This window comes from Artemia sp. Qi Xiang Cuo, chromosome 6 (assembly GCF_049724085.1).
Source record: "Artemia sp. Qi Xiang Cuo chromosome 6, ASM4972408v1, whole genome shotgun sequence".
In the NCBI taxonomy this organism is placed as follows: domain Eukaryota; kingdom Metazoa; phylum Arthropoda; class Branchiopoda; order Anostraca; family Artemiidae; genus Artemia; species Artemia sp. Qi Xiang Cuo.
The window spans coordinates 74,037,250-74,055,105 of NC_142799.1; the positions used below are offsets into that span (position 1 = coordinate 74,037,250).

Here is a 17,856-nt window from a genome sequence, read left to right on the forward strand (position 1 = left end):
GCACTGTGTTAATGCTAATTCACAATTACACATCTCAGCAGTATCCCAAGAACGACTGAGGGTATTATGTTCAAACTTTCCGGGCTGGTTCTCCTCTTAAAATTTAACCAAATCAAAATAGCGTAAGTGTATCCAAGCTATCAAAGAAAGTAAACAGATTTTTTTTTTTGCGAATGGTATCAAGTTTTCTATTTCAGGTCAACCATATGAGGTATGAAACTAATTAAACACTAGTATTTATGTCCAGATTTTTAAAACGGTGTATGTTGTCAAAAATTGCTGAAAATTTTTTTCCAACATACAAATAGGAGGCCAAACTATAAAGTCTTAAAAAAACGAAAAGATTTAAAGTATTATTTTCTTTTTCCCTGAAAAGACTATGTCAATATAAAACAAACAGAAATAATTACAAAACCTTTTTCCACAAAATAAATTTTTCAAAGAAAAGTAATGAACTCTATTAAACCAAAAATGAGCAAAAATAAAATCAAATAATCTTCCAAGCGCGAAACTACCACAAATCAGCATCGATAAATAAACGAAACCCAAAACGAACAGAAACTGCAATAAATAACTGAGTCAAACTCAAAACGAGCAGAAATTAACATACGTAGGGCTCAAAACCCCTATGCCTTCTCAAGGCCAGAACATAATTTGCACTTTCCTGAAAAAAGTACAATTAAATGCGCATTGTCAGTTTAATGTACATATTACTGATATTTAGTAATCAAAATTTTTAAATTATTTGATTTATTAAAGTTATTGAAGTAAAAACACCTATATTTAACTTTTGCCTCGACTTGTCTTTTTTGATATGAAAGATATATTGCCAAACCTCTGTATCTTTTAATTGTTCAGACGGTGGGACAAGAACCTCTTCTTTTTCCTCGGCTTGGCTTTTTTCATTAAGAAAGGCATATCACCGAACATTTGTTTCTTTTTATTGTTTAGGTTGTGGGACAAAAACTTCTTTTTCTTCCAAGGATTTATCAAGTCCAGGTTTTTGATTTTCAAAGATGTGATAGGCATTGATGACCTTATCCATGTACAAATACAAAACCTAACAATCATCCCTATAATTTTCAATTTGTTTGGTTCGTTTTATCTCACCTTATTCATGTTAAAATCCAAAACCTAATAATCATCACTATCATTTTCAGTTTGTTTGATTCGTTTTGCCTCGCCTCGTCTTTCGTCATTATGAAATACATATAGCCGAATCTTTGTTTTTTTTTAACAAAGATATGTTAGGCATTTATGAGCTTATGCATGTCGAAATCCCAAACCCAATTGCTGGCGGTCCCGGCACTCAGCACTGCAGTAGGTTTCTATACATGGATTTTCATTGTCACTTGTTTTATCAACGCAGACAATTTGAGCCTTTTCTTGATATAATGACGTCCAAAGGGACCTTAAATTAGAAGTAGTGCCAATGTAGTGCCATACGTGTTTTTTTATTGGACCTTTGGCTTTTGCTTCGGTTTGTCTTTAGTCATTATGAAAGACATAGAACCTTTCTTTCTTTCTTTCAATTGTTCAGGTGGTGGGTAAAAAACTTCTTTTTCTTCCAACGATTTATCTAATTCAGGCTTTTGATTTTTAAAGATATGATAGGCATTGATGACCTTATCCATGTTAAAATCCAAAACCTAATTATCATTGCTATCATTTTCAATTTGTTTGGTTCATTTTACCTCGGCTTGTCTTTCGTCATTATGAAATACATATCGCCTAACGTTTTTTTTTCAAAGGTATGGTAGGCATTGATGAGTTTATGCATGTCGAAATCCCAAGCCCAATCATCATCACTATCATTTTTATTTTTAACACGTTTTGATTCTCGCCGTCAAGGTTAATTTCCATTGCATCGCTCACATGTCTGGTGTCGCATGTCTTCTAACCGCGTATGTATCTGCTTTTCATTTCTATTTTGACTTGCTCACATGCTTGGTGTCACATGTCTTCTGACGGCGTATGTCTTTGCTCTTCATTTTCGTTTTTGACATGCCGCCGCAGTTGTTCTAAACGCGTGTGTATTTGATCTTCATTTTCGTTTTTACTCACTCACATGCTCGGTGTCGCATGTCTTCTAACTGCGTGTGTCTATGCTCTTCATTTTCATTTTTGACATGCTGCTGCTGTTCTTCTAAACGCGTGTGTATTTGATCTTCAGTTTGATATTTGACTCGCTCACTTGCACGGTGTCACATGTCTTCTAACCACATGTGTCTTAGCTCTTCATTTCATTCTTGACACACTTAAATTGTCTTTTTGCATATCTTCTAACAGACCGTATATTATCTTTTCATTTTCATTTTTGACATGTTTTTAGATTTTGATTACTTAAGACAATTTAGCAATCGCTTTTGCTTTAGCTGCCCGTATTGATGTTGTCGCAATTGATGGTCCAGGTTGTCGATTTTCACATCTTATCACGTTTGATAGTTCAAGGATTGGTTCCAAAGTATCATCATTTAGAGTAACTGCAGCTAAAATTTTTTTTTTTTTGGGCTTTCCATCAGACATTATATTAAATAAAAAAGTGAGGCGTTGGAATGCATATATGATGTAATAAGAAATGATTATATGATGTATTAACATAGTACATGACGTCATTTGCAAAAAAAACATTAAGACTTATTTAAAACAAATTTTCTCAGACTTCTGAACTATCCAGGTCGTTTTTTATTATACTTTTTATTACGCTAATACACTTCAGATTATTTATGCTATCAGCTTTTGATCGTTATATTTATATGTATATATTCATATATAAATATATTATTTGTATATATATATATAATATACATATATATATATATATATATATATATATATATTTATTTATATATATATATATATATATATATATATATATATATATATATATATATATATATATATATATATATATATATATATATATATATATATATATATATATATATATATATATATATATATATATATATATATATATATATATATATAGAACGTTTAGTTTCATTATTTCATACATTTTTATTAACTGGAAGCCATATTTTCGCTCATTATCAATATTTTTATTTTTGTTTTCATTAAAATCGGTTTGCTAGGGGAAAACTAATAAGTTGTGTTCCGGTTTCCATAGAAAACTCACCATCAAGCAGCCAAATCTTTTCTTATTTTTGTGAATACCCATTCTTGTTTTGACCTAAATAAAAAGCTATGCTTTTGATAAGCCTTGTCGCTTTGTTCGCACTTCATTTAGCCGTTGCCCAGATACAAGAAGATCAACTTCCCTAAAAAAACGTTGTCATATAAACGCATTATAAAGACTAAAACATAATTCTTTTGGAGAATGAACTTAGTAAGTAATTTTTCATGTTTTTTCCGCCATAGTAAATTTACTGTTGAATATACACATAAGGCAATTATTGTGGAATACACAGTCTGGTGCATGCACCTAAAGGCCTGTTTTGGAAACAAATATATAGAAACAACAAAAAAAGCAAAATATTTGATAGTTACAACAAAAGAAAACTAAAATTCGTAAAATCAAGGTTGTAGCAATATATGCTCTGTCGTAAAGAATAAACTTCTCTTTTCTTAATTGCTACTATTATCTTTTTCTCTTTCACCTGGGGTAATCGTGCCAAAATATTCGTCGGGTAATCGTCGTAGAATATTGGGAGCGGGATCGCTTGAACCTTGATTCAAAAATCTAGACATAAAATAACACAAAATCACTGTTCAGAGTACAAATTTGTACCGCAAAAATTTTGACCAAAATAAAGCGAGAAAAATAGGTAGTGTGTATTCTCTGATGGTCAATCGGTTTATCCTGGCCGGAAATCCAAAATGACAGGTCTTGAGAACCGAGGCATATCACATTTTAAGACAGGTAGTACATCTGTTGTTTCCACCCTTTTTCTTCTTTTTCTCCCGCTGGTGACCGTGCGAAAATCATAAACAAATGAGTAGAACAACAGGGAATTTTTTTTTTTTTTTATGCAAGACAGTGGAACGCAACTTTAAATGAATATTTCGACCCTATATCCAAGGGCCGTCCTCAACAAAACAGACGAAGAGAATAAAAACAATATAAAAGAAACTTACATGAAAATTCAATCATTAAAACTGAAAAGTTTTTTTTTTAAAAAATGTTTTAAAACAGCCCTAATATTATTGCTTCAAGGAAGTTCAGGAACTTCAACTTCCTTGAAGTAATGATATTAGGGCTGTTTTAAAATATTTAAAAAAAAAACTTTTCAGTTTTAATGATTTAATTTTAATGTAAGTTTCTTTTATATTGTTTTTATTCTCTTCGTCTGTTTTGCTGAGGATGGCCTTTGGATATAGGGTCGAAATATTCATTTAAAGTTGCGTTCCACTGTCTTGTATAAAAATTTCCCTGTTGTTCTACTTATTTGTTTATGATGGAAAGGCAGTGTGGTCTTCGTCGCTATTTACCGTGCGAAAAGAAAGGTAAAAGACTATTAAGATACGGCTCACTTAAACGGAAATCAAAAGTTCTACAACTATTTTAGAGAAAGCGTTGCTCCACAGCAGCGTACCATTTTTTACCACAAAGCAGCATTTTTGGCTAAATTTGTTCAAAATACCAGTGATTGAAAATTCTGAGACACTAAATCATTAAAAAGATTTAAAATCGATATATATTCCACCCCTGCAAGATTTTAGCCCTGCTCAACAAAAACCATGTTTTGTTTACAGTTGTTCCAATAAACCGTTTTTCTTGCCTTTCTGACAAAATTTGTTAGCTGACAGTTTTTGCTAAAAAAATTTTTATATTTTGATTACTATTATTTGGAACTATGAACCAACTCTTGATAAGGTAAAAAAAATAATAAAAACCGAAAAAACAGCATACTTTTGTGACAATAACATTAACCCCTAGGAGTTGTACTGTTTTGCTGCTAAAATAATATTTTAGTAATCCGTTTGTTAAGAAACTACGTGGCCTAAACGCAACTTAAAGAAAAAGCTTTTTCGCATGCTGACAAATGGTCTGCGTTGCGCAGGTAACGATCTCTAGAAATGTCTTCAGCCGGGAGTGTATTTGTGGTTGGGGCAAATCATCCGACGCTTCCCGTGTTTTCCACCCAGATTTCTTCAGGTACCCATTTAGGGCTGAGTCTATTCTTCCTTAACTTACAGAGTCACACATTTGGCCGCATTCCAAATCAAATAACCAGAAATACCATGACTCGAACCCCTGACCCCAGGATTTCAAGTCTGGAGCGCTAAGCACTCGGCTAGGTTGATGGTTTGCTGTGTCTCCTAAGAATAAAATTTCGAATTTCCACATCTTCTCAGTAGTTTCCAATAATTCTTGTTCAAATTTCCCGCATTTTCCTTTCAATGAGCTTGGTCTCTCCTCCCAATATAATAATGTGGGCGATATTGATAATAACTCTTCAAGGGACTGCAAATGTGAAGTCATGGTAAAAATGGCTTTTTATATAAACACACAAAATTAGTAAACTCTTGTTGCAATAATGTTAAGTGTTATATCTTTTGTTGTCTGACTTTTTGTCAGGTCTATTATATGTTTAAAAAAAAAGGAAAACATGAAAAAATTAAGAGTAAAAAAAAAATCTGATGAAAATAAAGAGCGGAATAAAACAAAAATTATTACTTACCCATCTATACAACATATACCTATAAAACTACAACATCTGCAACAAGTAAACATGTTCTTGACAACTCCCTATATTTGTGCATTTTCTTTAGTTTACAGTAAGTCACATACTTTATGTCTAAATGCGAGTCTTTTTGCCACTGTACAGTGGTTGCCATCTAAATAATCAAACAGCCTTTATTTTGTATCACCGATAAGATTAGAATTACGGTGATACCATTTTCTTTTCTTTAGTTTACAGTAACTCACATCCTGTATATCTAAATGTGAGTCTCTTTGTCACTGTACTGTAGTCAACACAAATATTATCTAACAGCCTTTAATTTGCATCACCAGTAATATCACAGTTACTGTGACGTCATATTATTTTATTTAGTTTATAGTAACTCACATCCTGTATATCTAAATGTAAGTCTCTTTGCAACTGTTCTGTACGTCACCATCAATACTATTTAACAACCTTTATTTTGTATCACCGATAAGATTACAGTTATGGTGATGCTATTCCCTTTTCTCTAATTTATAGGTTACTAATCTTTATTTATTTTCCAGGAATTGGTCAAGGGCAAGGGGAGGACCTCAAAGATGGACTTGAAGATCAGGTAATCTCTGTTTCTTTTTGCTAAGAGGATTTACTAGGGCTGACTCTAATGATATGACTTTTCTCAGAAATCTTAAGCCATCAGAAAACTGTAAATATTGGAGTTTTCCTCCTTACGAAGCATTATAGATTTTGCCGACTCTCAACATTATTATTTTTGAAAAGAATCTACTGAAAAAGTGCGGAGTGCTGGTAGAACATGTATTTGATGGGATTACTGTAGCTATATATATATATATATATATATATATATATATATATATATATATATATATATATATATATATATATATATATATATATATATATATATATATATATATATATGTATATATAGCTACATGTAAGAAAACCGTCCGTACAAAAGTAAATGCTGTATCATTTTATACAAAAGAGTTACTGTTCTGTGGTAACAAACAGATTAGGAGCATAAGTATGAACATATTATCGAAGAAATTAGATTGAAATATTATAAAGTCTATAATGCTCCACGTTTTTCATGTGGTCTTGCGCTGAGGAGTCTTCGCAGCCACTGAATAGTGTGATTAATTTAAAAACTTTTTCCACAAGACAAGTTTTTCAAAGAAAAGTAAAGAGCTCTATTAAGCCAAGAGTGATCACAAATAAAGTCAAATAATCTTCCAAGCGTAAAACTACCATAAATCACAATCAATATATAAATGAAACTCAAAACGAACAGAAATTACAAAAAATAGCCGAGTCAAACTCAAAACGAGCAAAAATTAACATGAATAGGGCTGATAACCCATATGCCTTCTCAAGACCAGAACACAATTTGCGCTTTACTGAAAAAAAAAACGAACAAAAAACAAATGACCGTGGATTGTCAGTTAAATTAACATTTAATGAAATTTCTTCGTTAAGGTTTTGATAATTTTTCATTTATGAAAGTAAGAAAGGTGAAAACATTTGAACGTATTTGTTTTCTGTCTCAAAATTTTGATTGGATGTGTTTGAGGAAATGATGGGCTTGGGAAGGGAGTTAGTTATCCTCTAATCACTTTCGACTATTAAGAAGAGCACTAGCCCTTTCAATTTCCAATCGAAAGAGCTCTTTTCGAAGTTTCTGGGTCAACAAATGGCTATCAGATGTATTTTCGAAGAATGCAAGGTGTGTGGCGAGGGGTATTCCCCCTCTGATCATTCTGAATCTTGTAAAGGGCACTAGAACATCTGATTTTCAATCGAATGAGCCCATTACGGAGTTTTTACGATCACCCTTTCTATATGTCTATATATACATTATATGCCCTCAGGGTATAACTGATAACCCTCGCCCTGAGGGCTGTAGGGGTTTTCATCCTCAAATAAATAATTTCCGGACCTTTGAATTACGTTGAAAAAAATGGCTATCTGAAAATTTTGATTGGATGTGTTTGGGGAAATTGTGGGCGTGAGAAGGGGGTTAGTTTCCCTCCGATCACTTTTGACTAAAAAGGGCACTAGCCCTTTCAATTTATAATCGAATGAGCTCTTTTTAAAGTTTCTACGACAACAAATAGTCATCTCAAAATTTACATCAAATTCATCTTGGGAAAATACGAGGTGTGTGTTTGTGGAGGGGGGGGGTTCCACCCCCCGATCACTCTGAATCTCAGAAAGGGCAAAACAAACTTTTGATTAGCAATCCATTGAGCCACCTCAAAATTTTATGTGATCACCCTTTCTATATAAACCTTAAATGCCCCCAGGCCATAACTTACAACCCTTACTCTGAGGATTCTGGGGGCTAGTCATCCTCAAAGACATAATTTCCAGATCTTTCAACTATTTTGAACAAAATGGCTATCTAAAAATTTTGATTGATTGTGTTTGGGGAAATGGTGGGCTCCGAAAGGGGTCTAGTTGCCCATCAATCATTTTTCGACTATTAAAAAGGGCACTAGCCCTTTCAATTTCCAATCGAATGAGTCCTTTTTGAAGTTTCTACGACAACTTCTTCGATACGAAGTACCCTGGTCTAAACAAAAAAAAAAATTTTTAAAAAACAAACAAAAAATAAATAAATAACACATTGTGCCCACATTGCTCTTTACTTAGGCAGCGCTATTCATAGGCGCCCATAAGCCGAGTTCCAGGGGGGGGGGGCAAAACTCGTCTAATTGCCACTTTTAATGCTATATAATAGAAAACTCAGAACAAAAATATAAAAATAAGGCAGCATCATTTTGCCCGGGGGGCACCCCCCCTGCCTCCCTTATGGGCACCCATGGCGCTATTTTGCTGCCTATGATAGCATTAGATTTTAATGTACATTTTAAGCAAGTCTGTGTTCCATATAAATAGCTGGAGGGAAAAGACTGCAATAACATCAAATACATCACCATAAACAGTTTCATATGGGGATTCTAAATATGCAGAATTTAAGGCTAACCGCCAAAATTTATGAGCACAAGAAAGTTTGTCTCATTTTCGAAAAGGATCAGAACATCACCGAACGATGGAAGATGTTTATAAAAACGACAACAGTAAATTCAACATATTAGAAAACTCTAATGCAGAGGTTTCAAGCACCTTATTATAAAAATGCGAAATATTGCGTTTTTCTAAGAGTACTTTTATCACGGATGTGTCCTTTTTTTTTTTTTTTTTTTTTTTTTTTTTTTTTTTTTTTTTTTTAGTACCCTTTTTCTAGCGTTTTTTTTTAAGTAGTAAAACAGATTACGACTTTCTGCAATTTTGTGGAATAAAATAACAATCCTGCCAAAAAAAGAAAATAAAACCTATCCACGGAAAATTCTAAATTAGCCAATCGATCCAAAAAATATCGAAAAGCCATATTCTTTCCAGATTCAGAGGAAGTAATGTCGTGCAGTGGTACATTTGTTTCTAAAGATTTGTATAGTCCATAAAACTGAATTTTAACATAAATATTTATTTTAAAGCTTCATTAAACTAAATTCGTCCACTTAAGACTTGATAAATGGGAGTGTGATTGAAGCCTCGAAAAGTGAGTTCCTATGCTCAAATATCTCGGGCTTCCAACTAAAGATCTTCACATAAAAATTGAAGGAGGTCTCGGAGAGGGGTTTTAATCTCCAATCTCAGTAGAGATGGGGGTACCAGCCCCACCCCTCACCCCTGCTGCCACCTACAACTTTTTTTAACACCACATATGAGCACGAGAACCACGTGGTTTATGGTTTTTGTCAATGAGAATGAAAAAACAGGAATTTTGTCACATTTATGTATGTTTTCTTGGATGGTTATGTGTGTTGGTCGATTTATTTGATGTTTTTCATGGATGTTTAATTGTTTTTGTCAGTGAGAATTTGAAAAACAGGAACTTTGTCACATTTATGGATGTCAACAGCAATTCATGTCTGTTTATGGTTTTCTCACTGAGAATGAAAAAACAGGAATTTTCTCAATTGAAAAAACAGGAATTTTCTCACATTTATGGTTGTTTTTTTGGATGGTTATGTGTGTTGTTCGATTTATTTGATGTTTTTCTCGGATGTCAACATCAAATTATGGATGTTTTATGGTTTTTGGCAGTGAGAATTTGAAAAACAGGAACTTTCTCACATTCATGTCTGTTTTCATGACTGGTTATGTGTGTTGTTCGATTTATTTGATGTTTTTCATGTCTGTTATATGGATGATTTTTGTCTGTTCGTTGCCAGTGAGAATGGAAATTCTCGATGCGAATGCACTGAGATTGTTCGGCTAACCTAAGCAGACAACTTGATTTACATCATCACTTGGCGAACTTACTGATTCACAATGGGGAGAATAAAGAAGAACTATGGCTTCTTCAATCTTAGGCCTGAGGGATAAATTTTCTTTAGGTCAGAGAGAAAAATTAATATTTTATTTTTAAATAGGGCTTCATTGATCTTTAGTGTCAGGAATTATAATTGATATCACTTGTTATCTTGGAATTATGCGGGAGTCTAAAGAGATAGAAATTCTATTTTTAAATACGGCTTCATGGAGCTTTAAGTTGGAGAGATAAATTGATATTCTAACGAAACCCTAATAGTTTAGCTAGGAAAATTTAAGAGATGAAGAGATTAACGTAGGAAAGGGTTTCCTAGAAATTTGAAATGCGTTAGCGCAGAGATGCCAAACAAAAGGAACACGCTGAAATTACGTTTAGGGATTATTTGGGCGAAACCGTTTTATCCATTTTATGGGATTATTTCGGCGAAACAGTTAGAGACATTTTGAAAGAAGATTTTAGGAAAGGTTTTAGAAGAGAATTTGAGGGTGAAACTCTGTGGCCGTTATAATACACAAGTTCAATTTGAACAGTGTTGTGAGGTCCTCTACCCCAACCCCAAAGGGTTCCGATCCCCCACCACAACCCCATTTGAACAGTGTTGTGAGGTCCTCTACCCCAACCCCAAAGGGTTCCGATCCCCCACCACAACCCCGAAGGAAGCCCCCGGTACTCAAAGGTCCCCCAAGCTCCCATAGAGCCCCAGCCCCCCAACCACCCTCCTCAGACCCTCAAAGGCCCTCCTCTGGTCCTCAAAGGGCCACCAGACCCCCAAAGGGCACCCCGGACCACAAAGGCCCACCCCCCGGGCCACAAAGGTCCCCCGGGCTCCCAAAGAGCAGCCGGCGCCCCCAAAGGCCCACCCAGACCCCCTCCCCTTCCCCTCCCCTCCTCCCCCTCCCCTCCTCCCCTCCTCCTCCTACTCCCACCTCCTCCTCCCCTCCCCTCCTCCCCTTCCCAACCCCATTTTTTATACTTTTTTTGTGCATTGAGACACAGAACGACCCCCTCCCCCCGGCCCCTCCACCCTCTAAAGGTCTGATTTTTCAAAGTTCATTTTGAATTTCCTTCGTTGAAATGCAAGAGTTGGAATGTTTCAGTAGTGTTTGGTTTTGGTTTACCTTGTCACAGTTACATTTTCTTGATTTTTCAAAGTTCATTTTGAATTTCTTTCATTGAAATGCAAGAGTTGGAATATTTCAGTAGTATTTGATTGTGGTTTACCTTGTCACTGTTACATTTTCTTGATTTTTCAAAGTTCATTTTGAATTTCTTTCATTGAAATGCAAGAGTTGGAATATTTTAGTAGTGTTTGGTTTACCATGTCACAGTTACATTTTCTTGATTTTTCAAATATAATTTTGAATTTCTTTCTTTTAAATGCAAGAGTTGGAATATTTCAGTAGTGTTTGTTTGGGGTTTACATTGTCACTGCTACATTTTCTTGGTTTTTCAAAGTTCATTTTGAATTTATTTTATTGAAAGGCAAGAGTTGGAATATTTCAGTAGTGTTTAGTTGTTGTTTACCTTATCACAATTAAATTTTCTTGTTTTTTCAAAGTTCATTTTGAATTTCTTTCATTGAAATGCAAGAGTTGGAATATTTCAGTAGTGTTTTGTTGTAGTTTACCTTGTAACAGTTACGTTCTCATTATTTTTCAAAGTTCATTTTAAATTTCTTTCGTTGCAATGCAAGAGTTGGAATATTTCAGAAGTGTTTGTTTGTGGTTTACATTGTCACACTTACATTTTCTTGATTTTTCAAAGTTCATTTTGAATTTCTTTCGTTGAAATGCAAGAGTTGGAATATTTAAGTAGTGTTTGGTTGTTGCTTACCTTGTCACACTTACATTTTATTGATTTTTCAAAGTTAATTTTGAATTTTTTTCGTTGAAATGTAAGACTTGGAATACTTCACTAGTGTTTGGTAGTGGTTTACCGTATCACAGTTACATTTACTTGATTTTTCAAAGTTCATTTTGAATTTTTTTCTTTGAAATGCATGAATTGGAATATTTCACTAGTGTTTTGTAGTTGTTTAGCGTGTAAATGTTTAATCTTATGGATTATTCTAAGTACATGATTTAGTACTTTCGCTCAAACGTAATAATTAGTCTAGTTCACCCGTTATCGGTTGTGTTGTTTTGTGTTTCAGTAAACTTTTCTTTAGAATTCAATTCTCATATCGAATTTCCTTCGTTTAATTTCAAGTTACTTACTCGTTCTTGAGTGAGTGGTTGTGGTTTTCCGTGTAAGAGTTAAATTCTCTTGATTTTTCAAATTTAATTTTTAATTTACTTCGTTGATATTCAAGAGTTGTACTATTTCAGTAGTGTTTGTTTGTTATTTAACTTGTCAAAGTTACATTTTATTGAATTTTCAAAGTTCATTTAGAATTTCTTTCATTGAAATGCAAGAGTTGGAATATTTCAGTAGTGTTTGGTTGTGGTTTACATTGTCACAGTTACATTTTCTTGATTTTTTAAAGATTATATTGAACTTCTTTTATTGAAATGCAAGAGTTGTAATATTTAAGGAGTGTTTGGTTGTGTTTTATCCTTTCAAACTTACATTTTCTTGATATTTCAATGTTCATTTTGAATTTCTTTCATTGTAATGAAATTGTTGTACTATTTCACCAGTGTTCTGTTATAGTTTACCCTGTCAAAGTCACATTACCGTTAATTTTAAAAGTTTATTTTGAATTTCTTTCGTTGATATGCAAGAGTTGGAATATTTCAGTAGTGCTTCGGTGTTGTTCACCGTATCAAATTTAAATTTTATGGATTTTTCAAAGTTAATTTTGTATTTATTTCTTTGAAATTCAAGATCTAGAATTTTTATGTTTTTATTTTGATCGTATTTCCTTGTAACAGTATAAGTCAATTCAATATAAATTCTTAATTTTTAATTTCTTTCGTTTAAATGATATATATTGAATATTTCAGTAATTTTTCGATGTTTTTTACAGTGTCACAGTTACATTCTCTTGAATTTTCAAAGTTCTTTTTTAATTTCTTTCGTTGAAATGCAAGAGTTGGAATATTTCAGTAGTATTTGGTTGTGGTTTACCTTGTCACAGTTACATTTTCTTGATTTTTCAAAGTTCATTTTGAATTTTTTTCATTGAAATGCATTAGTTGAAATATTTCAGTAGTGTTTGGTTGTGGTTTACCTTGTCACAGTTACATTTCCTTGATTTTTCAAAGTTCATTTCGAATTTCTTTCGTTGAAATGCAAGAGTTGGAATATTTCAGTAGTGTTTGGTTGTGGTTTACCCTGTCACAGTTACATTTTCCTGATTTTTCAAATTTCTTTTTTAATTTCTTTCTTTTAATTGCAAGAGTTGGAATATTTCAGTAGTGTTTTGTTTTGGTTTACCGTGTCACAGTTACATTTTCTTGATTTTTCAAAGTTTATTTCTAATTTCTTTCGTTGAAATGCAATAGTTGGAATATTTCAGTAGTGTTTGGTTATGGTTTACCGTGTCACAGTTACAATTTCATGATTTTTCAAAGTTCATTTTGAATTTAAGTCTTTGACAAGTAAGAGTTAGAATATGTCAGTAGTGTTTGGTTGTGGTTTATCGTGTCACAGTTACATTTTCATGATTTTTCAATTTTCATTTCGAATTTCTTTCGTTATAATGAATGATTTGGAATATTTCAGCAGCGTTTCATTTTTGTTTACCATGTCACAGTTACATTTTCCTGATTTTTCAAAGTTCATTTTGAATTTCTTTCATGGAAATACAAGAGTTGGAATATTTCAGTAGTGATTGGTTACGGTTTACCTTGACACAGTTACATTTTCTTGATTTTTCGAAGTTTATTTTGAATTTCTTTCGTTTAAATGCAAGATTTGGCATATTTAAGTTGAGGTTGTTTATGGTTTATCTCTAGATAGTTACATTATCGTTATTTTTCAAAGTTTATTTTGAATTTCTTTTTTTGAAATGCAAGATTTTGAATATTACAGTAGTGTTTGGGTGTGGTTAATCTTGTCACAGTTAAATTTTCTTTATTTTTCAAAATTCATTTTGAACTTCTTTCGTTGATATGCACGATTTGAAATATTTCAGTAGTGTTTGGTTGTTGTTCACCTTGTCATGATTACATTTTCGTAATTTTTCAAATTTCATTTTCAATTTCTCTCGTTGAAATGCAAGAGTTTAAATATTTCATTAGTGTTTCGTTTTGGTTGACCTTGTCACAGTTTCATTTTATTGATTTTTCAAATTTAATTTTTAATTTATTTAGTTGAAATGCAAGATTTGTAATATTTTAGTAGTGTTTGGTAGTGGTGTACCTTGTCACTGTTGCATTTTCTCTATTTATAAAAGCTCATATGGAATTTTTTTCGTTGAATTTCGAGAGTTGGAATATTTCAGTAGTGTTTAGTTGCGGTGTAAAGTGTCACACTTACCGTTTATTGATTTTTAAAAGTTAATTTTTAAATTCTCTATTTGAGTTGCAAGATTTAGAATATTTCAGTAGTGTTTGTTTGTGGTTTACCGTGTCAAAGTTACATTTCCAAGTTTTTTCAAACTTCTTTTAGAATTTATTTGTTTGAAATGCAAGAGTTGGAACAGTTCAGTAGTATTTGGTTTTGTTTTCCATTTTCAAATGTACATTTTCTTGATTTCTCAAAGTTTATTTGAATTTATTTCATTGAATTGCACGGGTTGGAATATTTCAATAGAGTATGGTTGGTGTTTACATTGTCACAGTTAAATTATCTTTATTTTTAAAAGTTCATTTTGAATTTATTTCATTGAAATGCAAGAGTTGGAATATCTCCGTAGTTTTTGGTTGTGGTTTACCTTGTCACAGTTACATTTTCTTGATTTTTCAAAGTTCATTTTGAATTTCTTTCGTTGAAATGCAAGAGTTGGAATATTTCAATAGTGTTTTGTTGTAGTTCACCTTGTCACAGTTACATTCCCTTAATTTTTCAAAGTTAATTTTGAATTTCTTTCATTGAAATGCAAGAGTTGGAATATTTCAGTAGTGTTTGGTTGTGGTTTACCTTGTCACAGTTACATTGTATTAATTTTTAAAAGTTCATTTTGAATTTCTTTCGTTGCAATGCAAGAGCTGGAATATTTCAGTAGTGGTTCTTTGTGGTTTACCTTGTAACAGTTACATTCTCTTTATTTTTCTAAGTTCATATTGAATTTATTTAATTTAACTTCAAGTGTTTGAATATTTAAGTAGTGTCTTTTTGTTTTTTAACTTGTCACAGTTACATTTCCATTATTTTTCATAGTTTATTTTGAATTTCTTTCGTTGAACTGCACGAGTTGGAATATATCAGTAGTGTGCTGCTGTGGTTTTCCTTGTCAGTGTTACTTTCTCCTGATTTGTCAAAGTTTATTTTTAACTTCTTTCGCTGAAATGCAAGAGTTGTATTATTTCAGTGGTGTTTCGGTGTGGTTTACCCTGTCAGTTTTACATTTTATTTATTTTTCAATGTTTATTTTGAATTTCTATCGTTGAAGTGCAAGAGTTAGAACATTCCTGTTGTGTTTCGGTGTGGCTTACCTTGTCACAGTTACATTTTCTTGATTTTTTCAAATCTCATTTTTAATTTATCTATTTTAAATGCAAAATTTGGAATATTTCACTTGTGTTTGGTTGTGGTTTAACGTGTCACAGTTACATTCTCTCGATTTTTTAAAGTTCATTTAGGATTTCTTTGGTTGAAATGCATGAGTTTGAATATTTCAGTAGTATTTGGTTTTGGTTTACCTTTTCACAGTTACACTTTCATTATTTTTCAAAGCTCATTTCGAATTTATTTCTTTGAAATGCAAGAGATGGAATATTTCAGTAGTGTTTGGGTGTGGTTTACCTTGTCACAGATACATTTTCTTGATTTTTTAAAGTTTATTGAGAATTTCTTTCGTTGAAATGCAAGAGTTGGAATGTTTCAGTAGTGTTTTACCGTGGTTTACCTTGTCAAAGTTACATTCTCTGGATTTTTCAAAGCTAATTTTGGATTTCTTTCGTTTAAAAGCAAGAGTTGGAATATTTCATTAGTGTTTTGTTGTGGATTACCTTGTCACAGTTACATTCACTTAATTTTTCAAAGTTCATTTTGAATTTATCTCTTACAAATGCAAGAGTTGGAATATTTCAGTAGTGTTTCGTTCTGGTTTACCTTGTCAAACCTACATTTTCTTAATATTTCAATTTTCTGTTTGAATTTATTTTGGTGTAATGCACAAGTTGGAATATTTCAGGTGTTTTTCGTTGTGGTTTACCTTATCACAGATACGTTCTCCTTATTTTCCGAAGTTAATTTTTACTTTCTTTAATTGAAATTCAAGAGTTGGAATATTTCAGTAGTGTTTGGTTGTGGTTTACCTTGTCACAGTTACATTCCCCTGATTTTTAATAGTTCATTTGAATTTCTTTTGTGGAAAAGTTTTATTATTACGTTGTCTTTTGTGTATGCTTGTGGTTCAACTTATTTCTCTTAAAATTTATGTATTTTTCTTAGATCCTTTATAATTTCTTTCGTTGAAATTAAAGAGTAGTTCCCTTTCAGTATCGTAATCTAATGGTTTACCTTTTCACAGTAACATTTTATTGATTTTTCAATTTTAATTTTGAATTTCTTTTGTTGAAATGCAAGAGTTGGAATATTTCAGTAGTGTTTGGTTGTGGTTTACCTTGTCACAGTTACTTTTTCTTGAATTTTCAAAGTTAATTTTGAATTTTTTTCATTGAAATGCAAGAGTTTACATATTTCACAAGTTTTGATTTGGTTTAACTTGTCACAGTTACATTTTCTTGATTTTTCAAAAATCAGATCGAATTTCTTTCGTTTAAATGAACGAGTTGGAATATTTCAGTTGTGGTTGGTTGCGGTTTACATTGTCACAGTTACATGTTCTTGATTTTTCAAAGTTGATTTTGAATTTCTTTCGTTGAAATGCAAGAGTTGGAATATTTCAGTAGTGTTTGGTTGTGGTTTACCTTGTCACAGTTACATTTTTTTGATTTTTCAAAGTTCATTTTTAATTTCTTTTGTTGAAAAGATAGATTTGGTATATTTTAGTAGTGTTTGGGAGTGGTTTACATAGTCACAGTTACAATTTCTATGTTTTTCAATATTTATTTCGAATTTCTTTTGCTTAAATTCAAGAGTTTTACTCTTTCATTAGTGTTTTCTTCTGGTTGAAATAGTGACCGTTACATTTTATTTTTTTTTCAAATTTCATATGAATTTCTATCATTGACATGCAAGAGCTAGAATATTTCAGTTGTGTTTGGGTGTGGTTTAAATTGTCACAGTTACATTTTCTTTATTTTTCAAAGTTCATTTTGAATTTATTTCGTTGAAAAGCAAGAGTTGAAATATTTCAGTAGTGTTTCGTTGTTGTTTACTTTTTCAGAGTTACATTCTCTTGATTTTTCAAAGTTTATTATGGATTTCTTTAGTTGAAATATTTTTTGTCGTGCTTTACCTTGAAACATTTAAATTTCCTTATTTTTGTTAGATTATATTAGGCTAGATCAAGTTAGATTAAGGTTAAGTTAGGTTAGGTTAGGTTAGCCGACGTACGCGGGCGTAGCTAGGTGAGCCTTATCTAACCTAACTTAACCTGCAAAGAACTTGATCGTGCCTAACCTAACCTAACAGACAAAAGGATCTTTAAGTCTGTCAAGGTGAAGCCCTACGAAAAGTCATTCATCAAAAGAAACCAGTATTGAATATTGAAAAATAAAGAGAATTTAAATCTATCAAGGTCAAAAACTATGAAACACAACTGAAATATTCCAACTCTTGCATTTTAACGAAGAAATTCAAAATTAACTTTGAAAAATCAAGAAAATGTAACTGTGACAAGGTAAACCA

The 17,856-nt window shown here is 32.2% G+C and overlaps 1 protein-coding gene across 1 annotated transcript in view; it reads right to left on the reverse strand.

Annotated features, from left to right (window-relative positions):
- The window catches only part of IA-2 (tyrosine phosphatase IA-2), a 285,485-nt gene that overhangs the window by 39,230 nt on the left and 228,399 nt on the right, over nucleotides 1–17,856 (reverse strand). The window contains exon 11 of the mRNA XM_089091152.1: nucleotides 5,159–5,428. Coding sequence (XP_088947278.1) covers nucleotides 5,159–5,428 — 270 coding nt within the window. The remainder of the gene's footprint in view (nucleotides 1–5,158; nucleotides 5,429–17,856) is intronic.